General features: G+C 39.2%; 1 protein-coding gene across 1 annotated transcript in view; it reads left to right on the forward strand.

Moving 5' to 3' along the window:
- The window catches only part of LOC115437740 (neurocan core protein-like), a 56,570-nt gene that overhangs the window by 26,528 nt on the left and 12,527 nt on the right, over positions 1-17,515 (forward strand). The window contains exons 12-14 of the mRNA XM_030161063.1: positions 4,350-5,408; positions 9,346-9,462; positions 12,725-12,838. Of these exons, the coding sequence (XP_030016923.1) occupies positions 4,350-5,408; positions 9,346-9,462; positions 12,725-12,838 (1,290 nt within the window). The remainder of the gene's footprint in view (positions 1-4,349; positions 5,409-9,345; positions 9,463-12,724; positions 12,839-17,515) is intronic.

The raw sequence follows: 17,515 nt of genomic DNA on the forward strand, positions 1-17,515 counted from the left end.
TATTTGAATACGACGGTGAAGAAGAGAAAAGATATAAAAAAAAAACTAATACTAAACTAAAACTAAGTATTTAGAAAATAATGGAAACTAATAAAAACTAGCAAACCTGCTCTAAAAACTAATTAAAACTAACTGAATTAGAGAAAAAAAGTCAAAACTAAATAAAACTAAACTATAATGAAAAATCCTAAACTATTATAACCTTGCCACATACAGACTACTATGGAAGGTAGAACAATAGTTCTTCCTATAACTGTTTTGCATGTCATCCATCTCAGCGTCTTCTAAGATTTCACTCAGTGGATATCCATCCTACATCACAACACGAGCCTCTTGAATTTCCAACCAAAAGACAGTGGTGTAGTGGTCCCTGGTGAAGTCGGTATACTCTCAATTTTTGCCTTTTTTTTTAAGTAGTCCAGAAAAACACCCTGTTTTAGAAACAGTGACATGTAAGACTACTCTTTTTATTTTAACCAAAAATCCATCAGTAGTATTTGCTCACTATTATAAAATTATCATGACTTGATCAGGAGCTGTTTGTAGGTATTGGTCACACAAACAGCTGTATGAATGTAAAATGTATTCACGTGAGAAAAAATAAAGGAAGGTCCGCACAACCAGTGAGCTCCCAAACCATTTAATGGTGACGTTTCGGGCCGAGGCCCTTCATCAGATATGATGATCAGTCTGATGAAGGGCCTCGGCCCGAAACGTCACCATTAAATGGTTTGGGAGCTCACTGGTTGTGCGGACCTTCCTTTATTTTTTCTCACGTTCTACTTTTTTGGGATCCAGCACACCTCTAATTTTGGATGTGTGTGTCGTTCACCTTTTTTCATGTAAAATGTATTCAACATGAAGCAAACATGGTGTTTCAGTTATTTTTTGAACACTTATTTAAATAAATACTGTATACCGGCATATACCCTGGACTACACCAGTGCCAAAAGAGTTTCAAAACTTTAACTCATCATCACCGGTGCAGCCTCAATCACTCTTAACCAGGAAGTCAGCTGAATAAATGCACAGATTACACAAAAAAACACTGCAAATCCCTCCAAATCACAGAGATGCTGACTAATATAATCACAGGACCTATGTGTTTGCTGAAATAGGGTTGGACATTTACAGTGGAATATTTATTTTTCAAGTAACACTAATGATAATTATAACAAATTACCAGAAATTACCAGAGGTCCATAGGTAGAACCGGTCCCATGAGAATACGGCTTTAAAAGGCTCCACATGCAGTATTTTCATAATCCTGCCCGTGGTTTTAATGGGATAAAATTAAAAGGTGCATCTCTATGTGCTTTTACATCAATATGTTTTATGCTTGACAATCATCGACATTAAGAACAGTTGGTTAGTCTACATATTTGCTCTTCATAACAGACGTTTTGACTCATTACAGCAGGTAAAACACCTGGGAAGCTAAAACTCTTAATGACTGCTCTGTTCTCAATAAAACAAACCCGTCAGTACAGCAACATCATGGATGTTATTAATTACGCCTAGGTTTTACTGGGATATCTGCCGCTGGAGAATACTGCTGCCACTGTGTGATCATGGCTCTTTTTAGATCCAAGAACAGAGAAGAAAGAGAACTCTGAAGCTCCTTTTCTTATCATTTTGAGAATTTATTCCATATTTATCTTTATTTGTCACTTAGAAACACTTGGGTCACAGGACTTTTTTTAGATACCATTATAAATGCTTGCAAAAATATTTCAAGTACAAACATAAAAATAATGAACAAGATAAACACACAGTAGCAGAAACAGGACAAAGCAGCCCTTTGTTGCTGTTATTATATCGTTCCATCCACGTTATAATTTCTATCAAAGTATTTCTTAACATGACCCTGCATTTAGTCAAAGTCAAAAGCCTTTATTGTCATTATATGACGGTGCATACAACAAAATAAGAGTGATCCTCCAACTAGTGCAGTTCAGTGACAAATTACAAAAATAACACACAAGCAAGAATAAGTAAAACACCATAAATACAACAATAAATAGAATTTAAAATAAGATAAGATAAGAAATCCTTTATTTGTCCCACAATGGGGAAATTCCAGTGTTGCAACACTCATTATAGGACAGTGCAGAAAAAGTTCACACAGAAGGTTTAAAAAAAAATAAATAAATAAAGATGTGCATGCATTAAAAGTATGTACAATATGGATACAAATAAATAAAAGTGTCCGTTTTGTGTATTGCAAATGGGATTATTGCACCAGGTTAAAAGTGTTCATTGTAGAGTCTAACAGCAGCAGGAAGGAAAAATCTGCGAAACCTCTCTTTCACACAGCGAGGGTGGATCAGTCTGTCACTGAAGCTGCTCTCCAGAGCTGACAGAGTCTCCTGCAGGGGGTGGGACTCATGGTCCAGCATTGACCTGAGTTTGGCCAGGACCCTCCTGTCCCCCACCTCCCGAACCGAGTCCAGAGAACAGCCCAGGACTGAGCTGGATTTCCTGATGATCTTGTCCAGCTTCTTCCTCTCCCTCTCCGTGATGCTGCTGCTCCAGCAGACCACACCGTACAGTACCGCTGATGCCACCACAGAGTCATAGAAGGTCCTCAGGAGTGGCCCTCTCACTCCAAAAGACCTAAGCCTCCTCAGGAGGTAGAGACGACTCTGGCCCCTTTTGTACAGTGCGTCTGTGTTGTGAGTCCAGTCCAGCTTATTGTTCAGATGAACACCCAGGTACTTGTATGAGTCCACTCTCTCAATGTCCCTTCCCTGGATGTTCACTGGTGCGGGTGGAGTAGAGTGGCGTCGACGGAAGTCCACCACCATCTCCTTGGTCTTCCCGGCGTTGAGGAGAAGATAGTTCTGCTGACACCAGTCTACAAAGTCCTGCGTTAGTCCTCTGTACTCTGCATCATCGTCGTCCGTGATGAGTCCGATGATGGCAGAGTCATCAGAGAACTTCTGAAGGACACAGCTGTCCGTGTTGTGTCTGAAGTCAGCAGTGTAGAGGGTGAAGAGGAAGGGCGCGAGCACCGTGCCCTGAGGCGCCCCCACACTGCAGGTCCGGACTTCAGACACACAGTCACGGGCTCTCACAAACTGGGGCCTGTTTGTGAGATAGTCCAGGATCCAGTCAGTCAAGTCCAGGATCCAGTCAGTCAAAATCTAAAAAATTAGTGGGGTGTATTGAAAGAAAATACATTCATACTACAGTACAGTACAGTGTTCTCCAGTTATTGCACAAACAGGTTAATTATTGCATGAATGAAGTTGCTGGCATATTTTTATTCAGCGACTGGTTGTGTTCAGGGCTCTGATGGCTCTAGGGAAAAAGCTGTCCCTGAGTCTGTTTGTGCAGGTTTGTGAGATAATTCTACTGTTATTATTCTGTGAATTTTTTAAGTATGAAAGTAACACAATGATGTTTTTACATTCAATGACTAATATTTGAAGCTGCCATGTAATGTCACAAATCGTATAAATAAAATCCCTCATTACATAGTTTTAGAGTTTGCAGCTCAGAATCCAGTTCTTATCGCCTACTGACTCTCTGAAGTTTCCAAACAGTTGAAGACAAGTTTGGCTTCTCTCTCTTCCCTTAAGTAAGATGTGTTTGTTGCTAAGTATAGCGTGATCAATAAATGTGACGCTGTCAGGCCAGAAAACATAATAGTTCATGAGAAGCTGTCAATTTGTTCTGAGGTTGAACAGTTTTCACAGCTCATTGCATGGACAGCCTTAAAGGTTTGCAGTTCTGAGCCCAAGTGTACTTTGTCATCACCAGAAAATAGCCTAGATCACTTCAAAAAAGACCCAGGCATGACAAGTCTTAGGCCTGAACCTTGTGTTGTATTAGTTATTAGTTGTGTGAGGACTAAAATATTGCATCCTGACAGAACATTGTGACATCTTTTGTGCCTTTTTAAAGACTGCTTGAAGTGAGCGTCCACATTTGTTTGGCTTCAGAGACACTTTTTAGTTTTCTCAGTTGTGACAGTTTTATTTGTGGTTAGGACTTTTTTGAACACTATTCTCATATCAGAAACTGATAAAAAATGACAGTAGTTTTTTTTAAAAGCTTACACACAGACCGCCTGCAAATTGGCAAACGACTTAAGGCAGCTCATGGTTGATATTATTGAAGTGCTGAAAGAGTGAAGAAAATAAAAACAGCTGATGGATAGCTCAGACAGCTCAGAAGTGTTTGTTTTAGTCTTGGCAAAGCAAATTGAATCCATAAAATGATTTTTTTTTTACTTAGTTTTTTCACCCTAGGCTCTGTCTCCTGAGCTATTTTCTTTGTGTGCAATAATTGCACTCCTGACTCCTCTCTTTGTTTGCGTTTTGTTTATTTTGTGCCCTCCACAGGTTTCTTTTCCTGGGGAAGTTTATGGTTCAGCAGTACCTCGAGGGAGAACTCCACACCAGCCAGTGAAGATTCACCCACTCGTCTGGACGCCTCCAATAAGTCTCTGACTACAGAGAGCACCAGGAGGTGGGAGAATTCAGAGACTCACACCTTCACCGCCTCCAGTCCTGCACCTGAAGTCACCTCCTCCAGCACTGAAACTTTGGTCCGCATTGACACAGAAACCACAACCCAGCCGGGTGAGAAGAGGGAGGAGACGGCGACTTCCAGAGCCGGTAGAGGAAGAGGAAGGGGGAAGAAGAACAGAGGGGAGGATAGGAGCAGAGGAGAAGACAAGGGAAGAGGAGAGGAGAAGGGGAAGGCGGACGAGGAGGGGAGCGGGGAAATCACCGGAGCTGAAGCAAAAGGGGAGATCCAAGTTTCACGTCGCCCGGTTGGAACAAGTAAACCAAGAGAAAGATCCAGATCTAGAGAGAGGGGTCACAGGAAGGGACAGTCCACCACTACTGCCACCACCACTACCACCACCACCACCAGTCCTCTGGAGCCCACAGTCATCTCCAGTACTGGGCCAGAAAGCACAGACGTTTCTACAGCTGAACCCACCTCCCAAACAGAGACCACATCCTCAACCCTAGCACCAGACTCCTCCTCCTCCTTCTCCTCCTCTTCAGTCATATCACCATCATCACCATCATCATCATCATCTGTCACTTTCTCTCAGTCATATTCCCCATCGGAACCCTCATCATCTCTTCCCTCCTCCTCTTCCCAGTCCCCCTCACAGTCTCCAACCGCTGAGTCAGGAAGCCCAACATCTTCCCCTCTCAACCAGGGCAGCCCCTCTGACCCCTTTAAGCCTCTTGACTGGGTCCCAGTGGAGAGAACAGTTGTGAACAGCTCTCAGGATTATCCTCCAGTACTGTCGGGCCCCCGTGATGATGAGGAGCCTGCTTGGTCTCACACTGTGGGCTCTGGAGCTCTGTTACCTGGCAACATGGAAGAAGAGAGCAAAAGAGGAGGAGACAATATCAGTACAATAACACTCAGCCCGACAGGTGAGGAACGCATGTCTGTTTTTAGATGTTTCACACTATTGTCCTGTTCATGTGGGGAGCCTAAACCTCAATGGGATTAGCATTTTCTGTCACCTCCTTGTCGGTAGGTTGGTGAATAGCTTGTGGTGAGCACAAGCATAAGAGATGTTTCATGTGTTGCTCTATAACATAAAATATTCAGTTGAATTATGAAGCTATTTGCTGATAAATGGCCAATTGAGAGGTTGTTCAGGGACAGAAAAATAGTCACAAATCTGCCCTTAAATCCTCATTCTGTTGCATAGATCAGATTGCATAAAGAGGAAATGTTTTTGTAGAAGAAGTTAGCTTATGAATTCAAATGACATGTTGGAGGCTTCGTGGTAGTGACATTTTTTCATTGTGGAAGTTTGTTTATTGCTGAATGTTAGCGTTTTATTTTTATTTATGGAATTTATAGGTGTTTTTCATTTATGCTTTCATTTTTCATGTACAAAACATCAAAGTATCATAAAGGTTTATTTGCTGCAGAGTTTAAAACAAAAGAAGTCAATGGAAATCTTCTATGGGGTTTTTGTTCAAAAGGATGCAAGTCCAGACTGGCCCACAAAAATGCACCATTCCTGTGGCAACTGTGATTAATATGATAAATAATTAAGTCTGCAAAATTCTGAAATAACTACAAAAAACAGCTTGAAACAACTTAAAGCCATGATTAAAATGTTAACATCACAGTGACTCCACATACGGCCGAGAAAACCATTAATCCCTTATTAATCTTTATACAGAAGAAGCTCAACACGGATTTTGCCGCTTTCTGAAACAACTGCTTATCAATAGTCGCCAAATTATATTTTCAATTAAATAATCACTTAAACAACTGATCCCACTGCACTGGTGAGCATGTATCTGGGCAGTGTACTCACGGTAATCAGTCAAATAACTGTATATAGCCTTGTTTTAAAGATTTATTTATTAAAGTGAAGCTTTTCATGGTTTTTTGCCATCTTTTCTGTTTGTTCAATTTGTTCTTAATCTTCAAATAAGATTAAAGAAAAGGGCGACATCAATAACAATTAAGACTAATGAATGGAACTGCAAATGAGATCTCGTCTCATTTTGGGAGAGAAATGGATGCAAACACAAAGTTGTGGCTTAAGTCCAAAGTAAAACAAAACAAAACAAAACACTTAATAGATCAACTACTTTACTACAAATCTGCCTAAAACTTGTCTAACGGATTGACTCATTAATCACTTGGCTTATTATAATGTTGCCAAAGCTGAAAGAAATTGTGAAAGTAAGACATTTTCAAGAAATTTTATTTTGAAAACTAGAAAAAATAAGACACCCATTGTAAAAAAAATGACAGTTCATTCTTTTCTTTGCACCTTTTTCTGACCTTACCTCCAGCTTATTTATTCTAAAAGCTATGTGTATTCCCCAGGCATATACTGTACCTTTTATTCTCACCAGGAGGAGAGACTGCCATCCTGCATCCCGACACAATCTGTTGATTTAGCACACTATAGATGATTGAAGCTCCAGGCTGGCCACCTGCTTTACTACTTGTTTTGGGGTTTTTTTTTTGCCTGATAATGAGAACACATACAGGAAGCATCCTATCACCCAGCAGTTGAAAGCGCCCATGGGATTCTTACTATCATACATTTCTATGGTGATTTATTTTGCTCCCTTTTGAAAGCAGCTCATGTCTGCAGCAGGCACGGTTCAGCTGCCTTCCTGGGTTGTGAGGATGGAAAACAGCTGTAAACTGTATCGACGGGAAGCCATGGGCAACCATCTGGGCTGCTGGCGTACAGTACGAGGGGTGACTGATTGACTGACGGATCTCGAAGTCATGAACATGCAAACAAACACACAAGGAAAAAAAAACATCTCACACTGTAATATCTTTGCTGCACAAACAGAAACAGTGGATGGATGAGCTCACCAGAGACTAGATCAGAATAATGGCTTCCAGCTTATATGTCTCTCTCTGTGGTCGGTTCAGTCCCTTGTGGGTCTGTTTTGTGGTAGTGGTCAGTATTTGCTCTCCTGAGTGGATCACAGAGCACTTCATCAGTCAGTTTAATCAATGCGAGACAGGAAAACAGAAGCTGCAGGTTGGTTTGAAGACCTTCAGCAGCAACACACATTATTCATGAGCATATATGCCGACAGGTGTATTCACAGTTGATCCACAAATGCACAATGCTATATCTACATGTTTTATTTATGTACTCACTTACTGTACATTTTTCTAACAGTATCTTTCCCTTTGTGCTCGTCTGCTTTCACAAAATACCCCTGGACACTGTGAAGTTTAATGTTCCGAAGTAAATCATATTTCCTTTTGTCCATGGTTGTGATTACTTGAAGAAGAGGCAATGTGCAATGTGTGGATTAATTCTCTGAGGTATTGCAGTGTAGCTTCTGAAGTATTATCCTCTAACTGTCCTATTTCTGTAAACTTATTAGTTGGATTCTGCTGTTGCCAGCTTATTGTTGTTGTTGTTGTTTGTGCCGCTGGTGTCAGAAGCAGTGCAAAGCGAGGGACGGTCCACTCTGTCAGCTCCTTCTACAGACTATCGATTTTTCTGCACCACTTGCTTTAATGAACGGGCAATCGCACATGGTTTATCTTACGTGTACACGCACAGGCACACTCACGCACACTGTAGTAAATCTGCTTGTCATAACAGTTGATATTTGTCAGGGCGTACCATGACCTTGACTGATGCAGAGGGTGTGAGTGCACACTGGGCCGAACTGATGTACATTAAATGAAATGCATGGCTGGTTTTAGCACCTGACTTCAGCAAAATTCAAACCACGAGCAAAGGATTAGCTCGCAAAACTTATCATAAATCTAAAGAATTGAAGCTTGCTCAGAGGTGGAACCCATATGATTGAGAATCCACCTTTTTTTTTTTTTTTCTTTTTGGTCCCTGGGCTTTTCTTGTGTTGCTTAACAGAGCAGCTGGTGTGATGATAATTCAGAGGAAGTGAGCTTGAGATGTCTGCTTCTGGTTAGTTATTGGATGGGATCAGCCTCGGGGCTAATCATAGCCTAAGTATTGATTTTTGCTCATTGTACCATGTAAACACTAACACACAAAACCTGCACACACTCACACACACACACACACACACACACATTTACACACATGCTGTCTGCCTCACACACCGCCTCCTCCTAAGCAGTCCTCAGTGTCAGAGAGAGATGGCAGAACAAAGACTCCCACCGCTGAGCTTTGCGGCCAGAACGAACGAATGGTGGTTTTCAAAGACCCTAAGTTGCTATAATGAGCGGCTGAGGGGAGAAACACATGGTGATGTGTCAATTGATATGGAAATTTGTAATTGTGGAAGGAGACCACACACGCACACATTTAGGCGGTGAATAGCGAGGCCGAGGCGCGCAGCGGGAGGTCTGCTCGCTTCTGTTGAAGATGGCTAATGTCTGAAGTTCTCACGCTGCCCACTACGCTCTGTGGAGTGAGCCGAGGCTTGCTTTCCATATGGTAACCATGACAACCGTGGCTGTGAGTGGATAGTGAGGTTGAGTCTCCGTGGCTTCTGATCCCTTTGAAAAGAGACAGAGTGTGAAATGGATATGCATGCGCTGTAACCACTGGTTTTGGTTGAGCTGCAGTGATGGAAAATTAGGATGACATGTTCTTATTAAATCTTACATCGATTATGTTTTTATCTAAGCTTTTAAGCAGTGGGGAGGAAAATTGTACTGAAGTCTTCCAAGTTGAGAGGATCACCACAGATCACCATAAATATTTGATCTTTTATTCAGTCTGTGTGCTCAGATTTATGTTTTATTCTTGTGAAAATTTACTTTAAAGAAGAACAAACATCCTCTTCAATTAATACTAATGACGGCATATCCCCTATTCTGCCCCCCTTAATACCCCCCACCCCCTCATCTGTCTGTTGGTTTCAGTTGAGGTGGAGGCCTGCGTGACGAACCCATGTCTGCACGGAGGAAAATGTCTTCCTCAGGGAACAGGCTACAGCTGCTACTGCCCACAAGGATACACTGGGGAGAACTGTGAGATTGGTGAGTGATGATTAAACACACACATGTACACACTCTCGCATCCCACACACACTCACACACATTTTCAGCTCTGCGTCAGCTTGCACATGTTGGCATAAGGCTCCTCAACAGCCAACTGGAAGGTCAAAGGCCACGCTGTTCCTCACACTGAAAGAAGAGCCTGAATGGAGGCCCATGGTAAGAGGTTAAAGGCTACTTTTGTGATGGTTATAGAACCCATCAAGGTCAAACCGCTTATTAGCAACTCTTACTGTCAAGGCAATGCCACAAACAAACATTTCAGTTCTTTTCAGAGATGTTTGACCTAAAGGCATTCCAGACACAATCTCTGCCAGGACTCAATAATTCTGTATTTTTTATTCTTATCATCGTGACAGGACTTGATTTTTTTTTTTTTTTCTCAAATTGCTAATCCCTAAAGGTTTGGAATAAAGTCAAGGCTTCTCTTAAATTCCTTGTGGCCAAGAAAGATAAATCGTTTAATGGTGGAAATTGCAAATTCAGATAATCAGAAGTTGTTCCCTACCTCAAGGCTTTTCTGCCCACAGGACTTGATAGAAATCCATTCAGAGGGTTTTATAATACGCTGCTGACAGACAGAGAAAATAGAACCAGAGAAAACACAACCTTGGCTGTGATGTAAAGATGCCTGAGGGTTCCTGATCACTGTTATTTTGTAATTATACCCTCAGAGTTTTGAGTTAGATAGCAGAAATTAGATGGACTTTGTGGCAAGTAGGACACGGTACTATATCAGCTAATGCATTACTCCCCTTTTTCACAGTAAACCTTCTTTTTCTACATTTCTTTAATTTTCTATTTCATGTTGAATGCTGACCTAAGTTCAACATAGCAAGTTTATGGATGCTTCTGAAAATAACCTAACATCTTGGTTTATCCCACATATTTCTACACTTAAATCAAACAGATATGTACTTATAATGATGTGTAAGATGTAACTGTTTCCCCTTCATGTTTGAAACCTAGATGTGCCACTAATATTTTTACATTTCTGACGTGGTACATCTGTGCTTTAGCCTTAGATGTAGCGCTCTACATCCCACAGCGGAAACCTTCATGTATTTGACACAGGGGTATGAATCTGCTTTAAGAGTTGTAATTTGTTGCTTAACACATGCTCAGCTCATTAAGGAGAAATCCTCAAGGACATGTTTATGAATAAATGAGCCATTTGCTGTAACATATATACATATATTGTGTATATTTATAGGTTCCCAGTTCCGTTTTGGTAGCGAACACCTGAAAATGTATTACTGCCAGGTTTTGTCTGTTCAGTGTCACAGAAACATGGATGGATGGACAGACAGACAGTCAAACTGACAGCCAGCAGGCGATGCGTGGGTATGCTGGGAGGCTTTGTATGGATTTGCAGAATTTGCAGTATTATCTCTCTGAGGAGCAGCTTCCTCTCTGCATAATGGATGAGAGGGACGAGGAGATCAGACATTTTTCCATCCTACAACAAAGACTTAGATTTTTTCAAGCGAGATAGAAAGTTTACACTATGCATTTAACTGTGAAGAAGGTCAGAGATACAAGGTCATTCAGAGACTTAAGATTGTTAATTATAGCTTTATATATTGTATTTGACATATGTTTTCTTGTTAAATAAAAACTACGTGCGTAAAGTGAACATCTGCACCCCTTTCTTCTGAATTTAGGAATTTCAGGTTCATTTTCTGTTGCAATTTGTTCCAGAGCACCCACACAGTGAAATTTAATATCTGATCAGTTACAATCTGTGTGTGTTTAACAAGGTTTGATTCTTAATTAGAAGTACCAGACTTTCTGCAGTTCTATCATATTTAATTTAATCTGATGTTAATTTAATTCTAAGTTAAAATAAAAACATTACCTTTCAGAAGGTAATTTGTACCAATAAAACTTAACTCAAAATGTCATCACTTCATCTTCTAGACAAACAAGATTGAGTACAACTGAGATGAAAGAACTCATACTGAAAAAGTCTTCGTATAAAATCCAGGTCCCATTTGTTCTTCAATAAACAGCTTCATTTCGCTCCATCCATCTTAAAAGCTTCTGTTTTTAATAAACACATATCCATCCTTGTCTGTCTGAAAGATTAAACTTGATCAGATCACACACACATATCGAGGCATCAGTAAAAAGTAAAGTGAAAACTAAACTTTAACTTTAACAAAGATCCAGTGTGGAAAACTAATTTGAGTTTTGCACTAGAGTCCAACAGTGTCCTCACCGATACACTATGATTTAATCCAGATTAAAAATGAATAATTGCGGTTACAACCACTGTGTCTTGTGTCAATGGTGTAAAGTATAAAAGCCCCAGAGTTGGATTAGACTAAAGGTCACTCTGGCTTGATCTGCCTGACACGTTTAGCTCCTCAGAGCCACTGACCTTTTTTGGTGTGCAGCTTTTTGCTAAGTAACCATTCAGATCTGAGGAAACACTGTGAAGTAAGTTTGAACCTTTAAGGGGCTTTCTTATTGCTCTCTGACTGTGAGTTTTAATAGGTTTTTGCAGACCTGGGGTAAATCTGTTATTCTGGATCCAAAAACCCCACAGTGGGGAAAGAAGATTACATGCCCCCCATTCATGATGATAAAGTGATACTTTATTGATTCTGTAGAGAAATGTTCCTTTTGCCTGATTCTTTTTCTCTGACAGGTCAGAGAGCACAGTTAGCTGTAGAACACCAACCTCTGAGCCGCTAGGATTTCTATTGTTGCTTAAGAGCCTCTTCAGCAGGGTGGAAATCTGCCAAAATGAGGGCTTGAACCTGAATCCTCTGATCAAGGTCGGCATTTTTGCTGACCAAATGCATGTCCGTACTTTAAAGGAAAAGCAATGTTTGTTTTTTTTTACTTCTTTGTGCAGCCTTTTGCTAATTGATACAAAAGACTAAAGAAGAGATTAGCCGTACATCAAGTGAAGTTAAACTCTATAAATTCATAGAGAAGGCAGAAGTTTTTAGGGTGTGAGAGAATAACGACAAATAAGGCAAATTGGATTAGACTACTTTTATTCCTTTTGTACCCTGTTTGAAATCACTATACTACTATACTGTAACACAATTCACTGTTTCAAAATTAATGAACAGCTCATCTTGTGCCAGTGGTTGAATGGCAGCCACAGAGTGTTTTTCTTCCAGAACAACATTTCCTCAGAAGCCCACATCCACTCTAATTTTGAACTCTAATAAGATTTGCAAGCGGACAGTTGACGGTACATTGGTTTGTGCCTTTTTCTTTCTCTCAGATGTTGATGACTGCCAGTCTGAGCCATGTGAAAATGGAGGCACTTGTGTTGACAAGATTGATTCCTTCCTCTGCCTTTGCCTGCCCAGCTACGGAGGAGATACGTGCGAGAAAGGTGAGAAGGAGAATACTGCACTCAGGCAATTGGATAAAGGTTACGACGAGATGTGTGAGGGGAATAATCATGCATCTTTTGTTCAGACTGTAGGGACTGTGCAGCGACACATTCAGTGGTGACATGGCTGTGTTTTTCCTATCTCATACTAGCAGTTAAAGAAAGGATTGTTGCAGTGAAAATAATCCCGATCAGTGTTCACGGTCTGTGTCATAACCATTCCACTGCTGAATCTCTCTGCAGCTAGCAAATGCTTTATTCATGTGTCACAGGGCTGCAGGGTGAAAGACACTCAATGAATCTTCAGTGTGTTCAAAAACAAACAATTGTCATATATAGTATAGTTAGCATTTGCATATTTTTTAATCATCCTCCTGCATATGCACACATCCCTGCATATTTACAGTATGAAAAAAACACAACTTTATTGTCTTTAATGTAATGGCAATATGGCTTTAACCTATAAAAATCCATATCTACCTTTGTGGCACTTCCCAAAAGACTTTTTCTCTGCATTTAACCTTTCTTAAGGGATTTACTACTATTTATCATAATATCATCCTATCTACTTTGCTTTGTTTTTCAGCGAAAATCAGGTATTTTTCTGTATTTAGTTACTGATAATTTGAGGTTTATCATACCAAAAACAGAGAAAACCTGATAAAAAGTGACTTTTTCAATAAAATCTATCTTTAACTGAACATAAACCAAGTGTCTCCATCCACTGTTATTGATCCAACTCCATGTTTTTACTGGTGAATCAATGTTGTAGAAGATGGCAGAGCCTCTGAACATCCAAATGGGTCGTATCTGATGACCATGAAAAGATGATAAACTGCATTTTACACTAATTATTTACATGTATTGATAGGATTAGTGGATCAGATGTTATTAAACATTTTATATCAGTAGATGTTTTAGGTCACTGGTGGATATTTCGGTCTTTATGGGTTAAAATTTAATGTTTGCTTTTGTGACACTTGTGACTCAATATGAACTTATATCTAAACTCACTTCTGGACAACTTTTCCATCCACCAGTGAGTCTAATATCACTGCTAGGTTGTCATGCAAACAGAGGGGACTCAACAAATTAATTTGCACATTCATTATCTGTATTAAACAATAGGTCCTTTTTTACCTTTATTACTTATTACTGAAGTTGGAATGATTTGAATTTCAGACACATTTCTCTTTTTATTCCTATTCATGAACATCAGTAATCACCTTTAACCTGGTGCAATGATTATGTACTGAGTCGCAGTTACACTTTATGTATCATGAGAAGAGGTAAAAAAAATATTTTATTCTAACATTATGGGCAACAGTGGATTAAGATGGACATATTCATCATCAATAAATGTATAAATGTTTGTTCATGTACATACAGTCACAGAAAATATTATTAGACCATCAAAAGTCAGCAAAAACAATGGTTATACAATCAAGTACTAACTCCTGTGTGTATCATGTGGCTAAAACAGACAGAAAAGAAAACATGGAATGCCTAAAAGCACTGTTTTAGTCAGTACAATGTCATAGCTATTGATGTAAGAACTTAAGTGATTTTAGTTATTATCAAGAAAACATGGAACATGGCTAGATATCAGCTCTGAAATTAAACTCTTACGAGCTATTTTTGTTGTTATCATTATATTTGTTTAAACAAATGTACCTTTACTTGTACTAGGCATAAAAATGACCAAGAAATTGAAGAAAACAAGGGTGGTCGAATAATTTTTTCCACAACTATACGTCATGGATGGATGGGTATTCACCTTTAACTAGTTGTATGTTAGCATATAAATCAGCAGAATATTAGGTCTTTATTAGTCATTATAAAGCACTTACTCTACAACCTAACAGTTTTACCCCAATCCCACCCTAATCATTACTTATTCAAAGTAAGTGTGGAGGTCAGTGCATATGCATTACAATATTACTGTGCTTTGCTCAGTATGGGTCTTATAAAGTGACAGAACCACAAGAACAGTCATTATGATCTATGTTATGTAACAAAATTACAAGTGGTAATAGCCCAACAGCTCTAAATTAAGTCTTTTTTTTATTAAACTCACTGATTTAAAAAGATTAAACCGTATGGGCACTGTTGTAGGTTGTTTTTGTTACATAAGAGGAGACCATAATTTTTTAGTGCTATTAAAAGAGAATGACTATTCTTGTGGTACTGCCAAAGACACTTAAAAACAAAACAATTAACTGGAGGTGATTTAGTGTTTCAGTGCGACATGGTTTCTCCACCATCCCACCCTTTTAGGAGACTAGCGGCAGATCGTGCCCTATTCATTCCAGAGGGGGACATGAACGTGATTCACAGATTTCACAATGAAGGTCACCCAAGTAAAAATTTTCCACAACCTGCATATCTGCCGAACATACTGACATTAAAATGACATTTCTAAGACGTGCAGATCAGGAGAAAATTGGCTTTGTTTAAGAACTGTTTCTGTCTCTGTGACAACTCTCCGGAGATCTGCAACACAGATCTCACCTGAAGGAGGTAAAAATGAGTGGGAATAATGCTGCGTTCCAGGCCACCCGTAAGTCGTGTTTTTCCAACCTTCTACCAGTGAAAATGCACTGGAATTAGTGATGTGACGTTCATGAACGAATCGAATCTTTTGAATGGCTCTTTGAAATGAACGATGGGAACCGAGTCTTTGTAAAGAGTCGTTCATTTTTTTTATTTTTTTATTTTTTTTAAGGAGGGAGTGTCCGATTGCCCGTCAATTTACCAACATACTGTTCTTGTTCTGAGAATTGCACTACAGTTCAGGTATTTAAGTAATTGCAGTGATTAATCACTGCTGTGTTTTGTAAAATTTTTTTCCATATGTTTACACACATTTATTGTTCTTGTTTTGAGGAGAATAAAATGTTATTTCATAAGAAAATGTTTTATTTTCTTCTTCATTTTTAGGCTACAGACTAGTCCACATACTTTACCGTGATGTTTTTTGTCAAATTCCAGCATTTGCCTAATTTCACCTCTCATGTCATGGATTTAGCCCACACATTTGAACTAACTATTCTTTTTTACGGTAAGATAATATTTACTGCCGCGCCAATTAAACACCTTTAAAATGTAATGTCAATCATCACATGTAGCCTATTTAGTCATTAAAACATTGGTGTTTCAAAATAATGCAAAAAACATAAAAGAGACTGTCTTTCGAACGGCTCTTTTCAGTGAACGGCTCCTGATTGAACGGCTCCCTTCAAAAAGACAAAAGTACCATCACTAACTGGAATGTCAGCCAAACCTATGACTTCCCACCCATAAACTCGTGCTAGGTTGATGTACTCTCAGTTCCGAGTTCTGGCAGCCCCCATGGATGCGCTGTTTATGCAGATTTTTTATTAAAACAAGGTATTGCTCTGACATTTATCTGCAAATGTTCTGCAGCTACTCTAAAGTTGGCTAGTTTTCAGTCCATTGAGTGCAAGAATAAATTAATACCAAATACGTATCCAAATATACAAATGACATAACATAAAAGGTATAACAGCTTCTCTTGCCTTATGCTCTGTTTTTACTCCTCTGTTTCCCTCAAATAAGCAAGGAGCAAACACCTTTGGCAATAGAAATGATTGTAAATGAGCATAACGTACGGTCTGCCATGCTGGTTTGTTTACATCTAGCTACCACAGTTCCTTGCACTCAGGCAGTTTGGCGTGACTTGCCTGGAGCGCTATGAAGTCATGAGTCGTGGTTTGAAGTTGTGACTTACGAGCTCCCAAAACTGCCTGGAATGCAGCAGAAAACAAATGAGGAATGAAATAACGTAAAAACATTACCTTAGCATATTAGACTGAATTTATCTGCTTTCATCAATTCATAAAGTGTCCTCAACCGCTCTGAACAAATCCATTTGTGAGACACAAAGTTAATCATTTCATATCTTTTTGAAAGCGAATATTGCACTATCATTGAATATAAAGCATCAATGGTGCACCACCTCACACACAATAACTTATGAATAGTAAGATCATAATTTGTGTACAACAATGTGCATACTTACTATTCATACCCAATAATTTAGAGGTCAATTAGTTATCCGGTTAAAGGTCATGGACACTGTTGCCCATAAAACTGGAGTGAAATATTTTTATCTATTCTCATGAAATGGTTGTGACAATGTGATTTATTCTCGATAGATAAAATGTAAGTGGGACTCAGTATGTATTCATTGTACGTAGTCAAAGGTGATTACTGATGTGTATAAACAGAAATAAAAGAGGAATTCAGATGTGCCTGAAAACAAAATTATTCAAATTTCATGGGCAACAGAGTACTTGTAAAATATGCATGCAGGTTAAAGTGCATTATAATGACTAATACAAGATCCATTATCCTACTGATTGTGTGTCAAATATATCCTGTTTGTGGGAGAATCTGTGCACTTTAACCCATAAAGACCCAAACAGTCACTTGTGACAAAAACCATCTACTGATATACATTGTTTAATAACCATTAATCCAATAATCCTATCAATGCATGTAAATAATTGGTGTAAAATGCAGTTTGTCATCTTTTCATGGTCATCAGATATGACCCATTTAGATGTTCATAGGCTCTGTAGTGAACGTGGAAACATCATCATCTTCTACAACACTGATTTACCAGTAAAATCCATGGAGTTGGATCAATGACAG

Source organism: Sphaeramia orbicularis, chromosome 17 (assembly GCF_902148855.1).
Source record: "Sphaeramia orbicularis chromosome 17, fSphaOr1.1, whole genome shotgun sequence".
Classification (NCBI taxonomy): Eukaryota; Metazoa; Chordata; class Actinopteri; order Kurtiformes; family Apogonidae; genus Sphaeramia; species Sphaeramia orbicularis.